The sequence below is a fragment of the Girardinichthys multiradiatus genome, chromosome 1 (assembly GCF_021462225.1).
Source record: "Girardinichthys multiradiatus isolate DD_20200921_A chromosome 1, DD_fGirMul_XY1, whole genome shotgun sequence".
NCBI classification, from domain to species: domain Eukaryota; kingdom Metazoa; phylum Chordata; class Actinopteri; order Cyprinodontiformes; family Goodeidae; genus Girardinichthys; species Girardinichthys multiradiatus.
In genome coordinates, this window is record NC_061794.1 from 26,840,113 (window position 1) to 26,852,287 (window position 12,175).

Here is a 12,175-nt window from a genome sequence, read left to right on the forward strand (position 1 = left end):
TCAATGGACTAAGGAGACAGAGAAGTATTTTGTTCTTGTTCAGCAGAAGTAAAGACAATAAAAAATTTGTTTATTCTGGATTAATATTGTATTTTACCTGTAGTTAGGTCATCGCAGCACACTTCAATAGATCCAGATGAGCAGTCACTTAGTTCCTCCAGAGAGAAATCACTCTCCTGTATCCTCAGCCTGCCAAACACATAACCGTCGCACATTTCTGTTACTGAACATTCAAATTTATTCAAAACTGTTTATTACAATTAAATGCACAAGTTATTCTTTATGTTGGAAGAATAATTTTTTTTAACATTTCCCTCTACATTTAAGGCAATCATTTCGAAACGTCTGTATATTGACTGACTCGTTTTTTGGTGTTTCTCTAAAACAAGAAACCACTTCACTGTAAATGACAGATACAGACATTGAGCCTCTTATAAAAGTAAAATGTGTATTTTGCTTTATCGCATATTACAAGAATACTCATTTGAGAGAAAACACAAATCTGAGTCATGCCTGAGGCTGTCATAAGGGCAATATGGGCTCTGCTTGAGAAAAGTGAAAGTGTGTGTTTATGCAAGAGCAAAAATGCATCTCTGGAGGAGATTCAGGTGAATTAAATTAGCCTGAAATCACTGATCAAGCCTCAGACTATAGTCTGAATTTTTCCACGTAGACGTCAGCATGTATTTATATACAGTACAGAGCAAAGGTTTGAACACACCTTCTCATTCAAAGAGTTTTCTTTATTTTCATGACTATGAATATTGTAGCTTCACACTGAAGGCATCAAAACTATGAATTAACACATGTGGAATTATATACTGAACAAAAAAGTGTGAAATAACTGAAAATATGTCTTATATTCTAGGTTCTTCAAAGTAGCCACCTTTTGCTTTGATTACTGCTCCGCACACTCTTGGCATTCTGTTGATGAGCTTCAAGAGGTAGTCACCTGAAATGGTTTTCACTTCACAGGTGTGCCCTGTCAGGTTTAATAAGTGGGATTTCAAGCCTTATAAATGGGCTTGGGACCATCAGTTGTGTTGTGCAGGAGGTGGATACAGTACACAGCTGATAGTCCTACTGAATAGACTGTTAGAATTTGTATTATGGCAAGAAAAAAGCAGCTAAGTGAAGAAAAACAAGTGGCGATCATTACTTTAAGAAATGAAGGTCAGTCAGTCCGAACAATTGGGAAAACTCTGAAAGTGTCCCCAAGTGCAGTCGCAAAAACCATCAAGCGCTACAAAGAAACTGGCTCACATGAGGACCGCCCCAGGAAAGGTAGACCAAGAGTCACCTCTGCTGCGGACGATAAGTTCTTCCGAATCACTAGCCTCAGAAATCGCAGGTTAACAGCAGCTCAGATTAGAGAACAGGTCAATGCCACACAGAGTTCTAGCAGCAGACACATCTCTAGAACAACTGTTAAGAGGAGACTGTGTGAATCAGGCCTTCATGGTAAAATAGCTGCTAGGAAACCACTGCTGAGGACAGGCAACAAGCAGAAGAGACTTGTTTGGGCTAAAGAACACAAGGAATGGACATTAGACCAGTGGAAATCTGTGCTTTGGTCTGATGAGCCCAAGTTTGAGATCTTTGGTTCCAACCACCGTATCTTTGTGCGGCGCAGAAGAGGTGAACGGATGGACTCTACATGCCTGGTTCCCACCGTGAAGCATGGAGGAGGAGGTGTGATGGTGTGGGGGTGCTTTGCTGGTGACATTGTTGGGGATTTATTCAAAATTGAAGACATACTGAACCAGCATGGCTACCACAGAATCTTGCAGCGGCATGCTATTCCATCCGGTTTGCATTTAGTTGGACCATCATTTATTTTTCAACAGGACAATGACCCCAAACACACCTCCAGGCTGTTTAAGGGCTATTTGACCAAGAAGGAGAGTGATGGGGTGCTGCGCCAGACGACCTGGCCTCCACAGTCACCGGACCTGAACCTAGTCGAGATGGTTTGGGGTGAGCTGGATCGCAGAGAGAGGGCAAAAGGGCCAACAAGTGCTAAGCATCTCTGGGAATTCCTTCAAGACTGTCGGAAAACCATTTCAGGTGACTACCTCTTGAAGCTCATCAACAGAATGCCAAGAGTGTGCGGAGCAGTAATCAAAGCAAAAGGTGGCTACTTTGAAAAACCTAGAATATAAGACATATTTTCAGTTGTTTCACACTTTTTTGTTCAGTATATAATTCCACATGTGTTAATTCATAGTTTTGATGCCTTCAGTGTGAATCTACAATATTTTTAGTCATGATAATAAAAAAAACTCTTTGAATGAGGAGGTGTGTCCAAACTTTTGGTCTGTACTGTACAGCGAGTGATTGTGGTGAGAATGAGGAAACAAAAGTGATCATAATGTAATTGCATGCATTGGTATTCGGCCTACCTTTATTCAGACACCCCAAAATAAAATCTAGTCCAGCCAATTACCTTGGGTCACCTATTTAGTAAACAGTGGAGCCATTGTTGAAGAATAGCTAAAGAGGTCCTTTTACAACTTTGTCAAAAACCATGTAGGGGACACAGCAAACATGTGAAAGAAGGCCAGATGAGAAATGTATGGACATACATACAAAACGTTAAGTTTGGAGGAAAACTACTGCTGTGCATCAACCTGAATACACCATCCCGACAGTGAAACATACAGTGGCAGGACAATACTGTGGGGATGCTTATTTTCAGCAATGAAAGGGAAACTGGTCAGAGCTGATAGGAAGATGTATAGAACCACAGGGACCACAGCCAGACATACAATGGAATGGTTTAGGTCAGGGTTGCCCAAGTCCAGTCCTCAAGAGCCACTATCCTGCAACTTTTAGAAGCTTTCTTTCTCCAACACACCTGAAGCAAATGGTTGAATTCCTTTATCGGCATGTTGTTCAGCTCTGCAAAGGCCTGGGTTTAGGTTAAAGAATATTTGTTTAATTGAATAGTGCAGCCAAACGGCCAGACCTAAAGTCACCTCAAATTAAGTGGCAAGACTGAATAAATGCTATTTAGAGGTGCTCTCCATCTAATCTTAATGAGTTTTTAGATGTACATAGCTAGTAGACATACCCCAAAAGACCTAATGAATGCAAAATGTGGCTGTACAAACTATTGACCAGTGGTGCTGAATTCTAAAGCATGCCAGACTTTATTGCTTTTTTTTTCCAACACTGGCATCATTGTGTATGAATCATGTACAAATTCCCTTCAATTCCCATACTTTTTTAATGGTTCATAACATAAAATGATCTTAAAAACTATAGGGGTTTGTGGTTGTAACCAGACAAAATGTCTAAAAGTTAAAGGGAGTTAGTAAGTTTTCAAGGAGGTCAGATGTGACAGATGACAAATATTATTTGAGTTACCTGTAACTAAACGGAGCCACAGCTGCCATGTTGACTCTGGTTATGTGTGTCTCTGTAGACTCTTTGGGCAAGTGGTGTTCCTGTTCATAAACACTGGATATTACTGGCATGTCAAATGTAATGAGTGGAAGTGGAAGAGGATCAGGAGAGGAGGCTGAACTGCTGTCCTCAGGAGTCCCCATCTCCTCGTCTGACTGGCTTATGGAGCCACTGTGGTCTCTAAAAGAGTGTTTGCAGCCTGACTGAGCAGGACTGGAATGAATATTCCCGTTTTTTGCAAAACTGGACTCGATTGGCTGTTTTTTAGGGGGATTTCCTCCCCTTGCTGGCATATTGTGACTCATTTTCTGAGTTGTGTTGGAGTTTTCACCTCCTCTGAAACGGAAAGGTGGATGCAGGTTGTTGGCTTGGTTCTTATTAATGATGTTACTTCTGTTATGATTCCCATCATGCACTAAATGTGAAGGGATGTGAGCTGGAAAAGTTTTTTGAAGATCCATGGTGTCTTTAGAGTGTGAAGATGATACTTTGCGCTGGACCACCGGGCTACTGTAGGCTGAACGTGACACGTGCGTCCGCTGATAGAGTTGGCTTTTCAGGCCCCCATCTTTCTGGTGCTCCCTGGAAGAAGGGCCAGGAATGACAGAGTTTTGTGAGCAAAGAGAAGGAGAGTGGGTGAGTGTATGCATAGGGGTGTGTTTTGGGGACTGAATTGAGGGCCTGGGCAAGTCACGAGTTTGGCGACGGGGATCTGTTTTCGGAGAATTGGTCACAAGACTGCGGGGGAGAGGGATTCCTGATGAGGAAGACCCACGGGGGGCTGACTTCACATTGACTCCTCCACTCATTCTGACCTGCATGAAGAGATCGAGAGAGAAATATTTAAAAAAACTGAAGGGAGGGCTACACTAAGAAATCATTAGCCATTAGGCCTTTCTAGAAAGGTTTGGTTAAACATTAGCAGGTAATTGCACACTGTTAATATTTTACTTAAGATCAAGCTGATCTAAATTTATCAAACAAGAAGTTCAAGTTACCAACATTGAGCTTTGAACAATGGATACAAGGCAATGAAAAATAAACCATGAGTCTATCTCTTTGGTAAAATCTATTGTTTATTGTCTAGCCAAGTATGTTGATGTATCCAAAAAGGTATTTTATGTGGGTCTAAATGCAAAAAATGAAGTGATTTTTTAAACCTCATGTTCAGTTACGAATATTAAGTATGTGTATCATTTAAAATGTACTCTCGTTACATATATTGTGTGTATTGTGATGAAGGGTGGACATTTACAGAGTGGTACTCTCTAATGACAAAGCAAGTGACTTTTTTTGGTGACATTACAGTCTCATTATTTGCCTGTACTGAATGGTTACCTGACCATCTTGAGCTGAAAGTTCAGCACTCTACAGTCAGTATGAGCGCTCCCAACTGGTTAGATAATTACTAGCTGAAATAATCAGAAAACAAGTCAAACAACTCTGCTATCTCAGCCACTGTCAGGACCACTGCATAGGGTAGCATGATAAGCAAACTAGTACAGGGTCTGTGTGTTTGTGATTCAAAGATTTCTACTGATAACATTATTTATTTTATTAGAAGGATCCTGGGGGTTCCTTCCTTAATTTACCTCTGCAATCTGATTGGAATAAGATGGATGGATGGATGGATGGATGGATGGATGGATGGATGGATGGATGGATAGATAGATAGATAGATAGATAGATAGATAGATAGATAGATAGATAGATAGATAGATAGATAGATAGATAGATAGATAGATAGATAGATAGATAGATAGATAGATAGATAGATAGATAGATAGATAGATAGATAGATAGATAGATAGATAGATAGATAGATAGATAGATAGATAGATAGATAGATAGATAGATAGATAGATAGATAGATAGATAGATAGATAGATAGATAGATAGATAGATAGATAGATAGATAGATAGATAGATAGATAGATAGATAGATAGATAGATAGATAGATAGATAGATAGATAGATAGATAGATAGATAGATAGATAGATAGATAGATAGATAGATAGATAGATAGATAGATAGATAGATAGAACTGGATAATTTGGGTTATTTTTGGTCATCTTCTATTATTGGGTCACTAATAATAATGACATCATCAGAGATGCAGCAGAAGGTAACTGGAGACAGATGTAACTATCCATCCTCATTTCAAATTCCTCCTGATTCTCAGGCAAACTCATATCTGTTTCCCTCCATCTCTTCCCTCCTCACTTTTTCTCTTGGGAGGTGCATGGCACTAAGTAGCATAAAAATGTGTCCCCATCTAATCGAAGTCCAACAACGGTTTTCAGGAGCACAGGTGCAGTATGGCTCTGTGTCTATCTGTATGGAAATTGGACTGTCCCTGGGGATATGCTGGGGTCATACTGGTACTACAGCAGCCTAACATACAGTACAGAGACTCAGCTGCTGATGGTAAATTAGCTGTGTGTTCATGTGAGACAGAGAGAGAAAGAGAGAGAAAAATGAGACAATGAGAGATATTAGGCAAAATCCAAAATCGGTTTTAGCAATCAGACCATTTACAGAACCTGCTTATTTCTATAAGTGTATGATTTTTATCTGTTTATTGTTTGAGTACCTATTTTTTAGTTGGACTGTTAATCTGTTGACATTTGCTTTCTAACTGCTTGTGACTTTAAAGTTAGTAGATAAAATCCTGTGAACTATTGAGTGTGTCATTAAATACCATCCGATTTCCACAAAAGTCTTAAGGGAAAGTGTAGAGAACTCAAGTTTAAAACAGCATTTTGTGTTTTACTTGTGTTGTTTTTGACTAATATTTAAATTTGCCTGATGATCTGAAACAGAAACTAAAAGAAATCATATCAGAAATGTTCCATTTGTCATGTATATTTTATGTAAAAGTAAAGGTTTAAAATTTTAAGAAAATAATGCTCTTTTACATTTCTATGCTTAGGAACTTTGCTGCATTGGATAGATGAAATTTTAAAAACATATACGTATACCATAGTTTTTATTATTTGATGTGAACACCAGCAGCTTTTTAATTAGTCCCCATGAATCTCCTGGAATGGCAGTTTCTTTTCTCTCATTTGTCTTTTTGCGCATTTGGTAGTGGTAAGAGACCACCTTGTTAGGAATAACCTTTATTAATATGCTCATAGCCGGTTTTCCCATTTATACCGTAGTGATATAAAGTATAAGTTCTAATGTTTCCCTTTTGTTAGAATAGGATAAGAATGCTCATAAACACATTACAAGGATAAATGGCCCAAAGTTTGTCATGAATGACCTAAAGCTGGGGCACTGGGGTTGATAGTGGAGCAACCGGTATAACTGGTTTGATTAGAAAGCTACAGCACATTTAGATTAAGGATGGACACCCGCTACTACACGATCTAACAGATAGACACCACAATGATGACCCATAGTCTACTGATTATCACTGAGGGAGGAAACATCCATTGCATTGAAGTGCCAGATATAAAACGACATGTGAACTTCTATCGAGGCTCTTCGTCATCCTCTAACAGACGGCAATGGTCCGAGACGGGAGCCTCAGCACTGATCTCTATAATCATTCCTCTGCCTAAATTTAAATTAAAGGAACTAAAAGGTAGAAACTGTATGAGAGTCGTTCATTTAAAAGTCTTTAGCTAGTGTGTGATCGCTTCTAGGGACCAAAGACCGGAGGAGCTCCGAGGCGTCTGACCGCCAACAGGGTGCGGTAGCTCGGACAACCTGAAACAGCTGTAGTCCATCGTCCCATCACTGTGCAGGATACCTTCCCCAATGTTTACTCAGCTCACTGCCAGATTGTTGTTTTTCACTTGTCATAAAACACTCATGCCTGAACTCAGTTTCCGAGATCCCGATCTTTGCTGTCTTCTGTCTGCAACTCTTTGACATAGCCTCAGGTCCTGTGCCACTGCAGCAGTGTTTCCTCCCCGCCCTCTCAGCCTGTCAGTCTCAGCCTATTTGATCATTCATTCTACACATCACCAACATTCATTATGTTCTGCAAACTAACAATAAATCTCCGTCAAAACATCAAAAGCAGTCTAAATGTCTGCTTTGTGTCCAGCTCCTGGAGGTGGACACAAAGCAATGAAACGGAAGGAGCCCTATTTTTTCGGCCTAGATTGGGCTGACATCTACTGGATATTACGTGAAACTACAATATAAAGAACATGACGCGCTTCACTACTAAACTTTTGTTCTTTTCAATTACATTTTAAGATATACACTACCAGTCAAAAGTTTTAGAACGCTTTTCTCATTTAATGGTTTTCTTTGTGTTAATGACTATTTATATTGTACGTAGATTCTCAATGAAGGTATCAAAACAGTAAATGAACACATATGCAATTATGTAGCAAACCAAAAATTGTAAAATAACTTTAAATATGTTATATTTTAGAATCCTTAAAACAGCCGCCCTTTGCTGTAATGACTGAAATATTAACCTCTTGTCGTCTCTCAATGAACGTATGGGAAAGTTCTTTCAAGACTCTTTGGAAAACCATTTCAGGTGACCACCTGATGAAGCTCATGGAGAGAACGCCAAGAGATCTAAGCAGTCATCAAATCAGAGGCTGGCTATTTTGTAAAAAGAGTTATTTCACACTTTTTGTTTACTACATAATTCCATGTGTGTTCATTCACAGGTTTGATGTCTCTGGTGAAAATCTACTATTTAAATAGTCATGAAAATAAAGAGACCCAATCAGTGTGAAAGGTGCTCTAAAACTTTTGACTGGTGGTGTATAATTTAATTAATTAACTACCTATGATGCTAGAAACATTTTTTCAGAAAAAAAGATGAGCATTATGTGTGAATTCTCTTTAAAACAAGAATAATGGGTATGGCATCCTGGATCTTAGATTTTAACAATCTTAGATCATTTCACCTCTTTTGTTACAACAGGGTTTGATAAAAGTAAGTTACTGTATGTTTGATCAAACAGACATGTACACCCTCTCTCTCACAGAAAGCACATGTTCCCCCTTGTGATGCATACCCTCTGACTCATCAGAAAATCAATACATGAGGTGGTAACACAGTACTCTCTGTCTGACTGAAGGACATTGGCAGTGCCTTTGTGCTTGTCTGTGTCACAAAGACTGGACACTGCAGGATTTATTATTATTGATACATCAGCATACTGCCCAATGAAATATCAGCCAAAAGATCACAGTGAATGAATATAGCTAGAACAACTAAGTCCAGTAAAGTTACCAACTAAAGAAAATTCCTGGAAATATAGTTTTCTTAGGGAAAAAGTGACCACACTATAAGTAACACTAATTAAAGCCAATACGTCCCTCATGATAGAATTAGCAAGACTTGGAGACTCACATGAGTACCTTGCTTGTCAAAGGGCTTCCCAGTTCTTTGGTGTGCCGCAGGGCCAAGTATGGAGAGAGCCGGCAAGTGGAGGGAGGTCACACTTCTTCAAGTTCCCAGGAACAATGGTCTGTTTTTTCCTGGATCACAGTTGCATCCTCACCACTGGTCTCTTATTGGTTCACAGTCCCCCATCATTCCCCAAACACAGGAAGCTGTGACAAACAGGAATGACAAATCCAGCCAATCAGTGGCGAACGTACCGAGGTGACTCATTTTCAAAGTCACTTTTGTGTCTGAAATCTATGTTCTCATCTGCTGGCATAAAAAATATTTGAGGCATTTAAAGAACTTATGGAACAATGAGCCAGGGTCTGCTTTTGTGATCATGAGTCAGTGACCCAAATGGATATTAATTCAGACAACAAAGAACGTCGATGACAAATATTCTGTCATATTCAATAAAGGCTGCAAAGTAATATATGCCATTAAAAGCTTGTATTTTCAGATCATATTTAGCGTTGAAAACATTTGATGACTTCTGCAGGCAGATATTTTAGAGACACAATAGAAGACAAAGTTTCAAAATGCAGAATAAAAAAATGATGAACAGTCACCCAACGCAACTATTACAAATCACCAGATATTGATATATTTTAACACTCCTCATCACATATGCTGGATAAGTATGGAAAAACACATGTACCCGCAAACTAAACATGATTAAATATAACCAGGCTGCACAAAAGGTTAATGTCAAGATATGCAAACAAATTTGGTGCCTTTTACCTACACATCATTCAATACTTCTCAACAGTGGCAGTTCTTACATGCATGGTGCAAGAACCCTGTGTGCGCCTTCTGCATCCTCCTCCCCTCTCCGCTCCAAAAAAAAAAAAATCTTACGACGCGACCAAACGCACACACACCCCAGTGAAGAAGTCCACTCTGCAAAAAACTGTCTTTTGACAATATAACATAACACAACCATTAAGAGCTAAACAAAAAAACTGTTGTTTTTCTCCTTCGTTAGGTCTTGTGTTTTGTCAAAGCGAATTTTCAATAGATATAGCTATATAAAACCCACATATATTTAATCTGTGTGGAATGATTTAACTCCAGCTTGACCCATATTGCACTTTTCACACTAAACTCTAGGGTGCTTCTAACACTGTAAAAAAACTCAAAATTCTCGTTTGCTTGTCAAAACTACAATACATCTTTATAAATCTGAAGCTGTGTCTCAATGAAAACTAGGTTTGACCTGTCTTACTATTTTTATTTTACTATTTTTTAAACAGAAAAAAATCAACAACTGTATGGATTCCATAAACAAAATGTAAGGCACTGCTAGCCTTTGGATATTTCCTTATTCACAGAGTTTTTAGTGTGCACTCATTGACTGGACAAGCAAATAAGCAGCAGAAAACTGACTTGTTTAGGGTGCAACTGACAGATAACCTTTTTATTATGTGTGGCACCTCCAGGCAATGTTGCCGTGGGCAGCGAGTCATATCCCTTATATCAAAAACTGCCAGTGCTCATCAAGAGTAACTTATGCCACTGCATGAATACAAAAAGTCCAGAACTGAGTCATGGGGACCCTATAATGCTGACTCAAGCTGATCCTGTCATCCCTGGTTATAAAATTTTGCCAACTCCCCTGCTTTTCTGTCTTCTCCCTTCTTTCACTTTACTCCTGACAGTCAACACTGTGATTACATTCATCCTCTAAGAGAAAACTTGTAATTATCTCTGCTGACTGTGAGCAAACAAGAAAACCTACAATGCATCAAAATTAACAATAAAAAGGCAAAGATGTGAAGTAAGTAAAATAAGGATAGGGTTCGACTTACCCTCTGCCACTCTTCTTGTGGCTGGCTCAGTCTCTGCTTTTGCCTCTGACTATTGTGAGGCTGGCTTGCATGCGTACATGTGTATTTGTGTCTGTAATCTCACCTTCTATTACGTCATGCCGCTCTGCTGCTGCCGCAGTACGCCTACAGCCATGTCCCCGCCTCTCTCTCTCTCTCTCATCATTACAATATGTCTCACTCTCTCTCTCTGTCTGAGTAATGGACCTGTTGGCTGGGGTCCCTCACTCTCAGCGGTGAAATATAAACCCAGCTAGCAAAGACATGCTGGTGCATTAGCTGGATGAGTGTTTTAGTTTGTATGTGTGTGTGTGTGTGTGTGTGTGTGTGTGTGTGTGTGTGTGTATGTGTGTGTGTGTGTGTGTGTGTGTGTGTGTGTGTGTGTGTATGTGTGTGTGTATGTGTGTGTGTGTGTGTGTGTGTGGGTGGGTGTATGTTTCAACCTCAATAGTGTGAGTAGCACATGATAATTAAAGCAGATGTGGCTGCAAATGTGAAGAGCCTGACCCCAATCACTTGATTTTCAGGGTCTTATTGTAGAAGACGGGAAGGACAGAAAAAAGGCAGGAATTCAACAAACTAGAATAAAAAGACATCTGCTGATGTAAGCTCATAATTAGACTTAGGCACCTGATGTCTCTATGCAGAGGAGAGGGAAAGTCGTTCCATCTATCAATCCTCTAATTTGTCCCACTCCTCTGATGAAAAATAAGGGGCAAATGAGAAACAGGGGAGACAAAACAAGGAGGAAACGAGGAGTGATACCAGCAGAGAAAACGATGTACCCCCATCAGGCATGGGTTAGTATGAGATTCTCACAGTAACCTACAATAACCCACAATTAAAATATCCACGTTTCTTGTTATCATAGTAAATACACAAAGATTTACAGCCAAGATGTATAACATGATCAAATTATTTTTATTTAAAACAGAAAAACAATGACTTCTGCCAAAATAGCATGGTATGTTGAGTACTGCAGGTATAATAATGTTATATGTAACATTTATTTATTATTTAAAATTTTGATGTATACACCTAAGCTCAAATATAGAATACACCTCTACTAAACTTGGTAGTAGTTTTCAAGTAAACCTGTTTATTGTGCAGAATTTTAGACACTTTTGCTGTCTAAATCTTTACAGGCTTGGCACACAAGTCTGTGTCTGTACATAGACAGTTTTTTTATCTCAGCTGAACAACAACGTTACACTCAGAAATGAACAGTTATCCTTCAAGCCTCATGGGGGCGATAATGGTCTGCATAGCGTCTTCTCAGAGGAGAAGAAGAAGAACAAAACTGGAAAGAACAGTAAAGACATTTCTCCCCAGAATATCAATGCAGTTTTTGTATCTTTGTTGTCACTCAGAGATAAATTAGCCTTTCTGGGAAAATGACAGATTTCTCTTCACTTTATATCTGTAAAACTATCTTTGCTGTTGCTTTTCTTCTTCTGCTCATGACCTGACCTGATGGTTTTGTTTATCTGTTGTGTGTTTGGTACCACGCTCTGACTGGGACTATTTTTTGTCTGCAGTAATAAAAATTTGGGTAGCATTTAGATTTCT

General features: G+C 39.2%; 1 protein-coding gene across 1 annotated transcript; it reads right to left on the reverse strand.

The window, feature by feature from the left end:
* LOC124865374 lies at window positions 1–10,632 on the reverse strand. Its single transcript, XM_047360400.1, has 5 exons — window positions 10,589–10,632; window positions 8,745–8,947; window positions 3,370–4,223; window positions 98–189; window positions 1–8 (listed from the first exon to the last, which is right to left on the reverse strand). The coding sequence occupies exons 3-5, from the start codon at window positions 4,215–4,217 to the stop codon at window positions 1–3; spliced, it is 948 nt and encodes a 315-aa protein (XP_047216356.1). The 5' UTR covers window positions 4,218–4,223; window positions 8,745–8,947; window positions 10,589–10,632.
* Window positions 10,633–12,175: the final 1,543 nt, after the last annotated feature.

Bases quoted from the DNA above. Each gene is read 5' to 3' on its own strand.
- LOC124865374 (XM_047360400.1), bottom strand. From the start codon at position 4,217: ATGAGTGGAGGAGTCAATGTGAAGTCAGCCCCCCGTGGGTCTTCCTCA. The intron at 190-3,369 runs GTAACTCAAATA...TGTGTTTGGCAG, and splicing joins GTGGCTCCGTTTAGTTACAG to GCTGAGGATACAGGAGAGTG.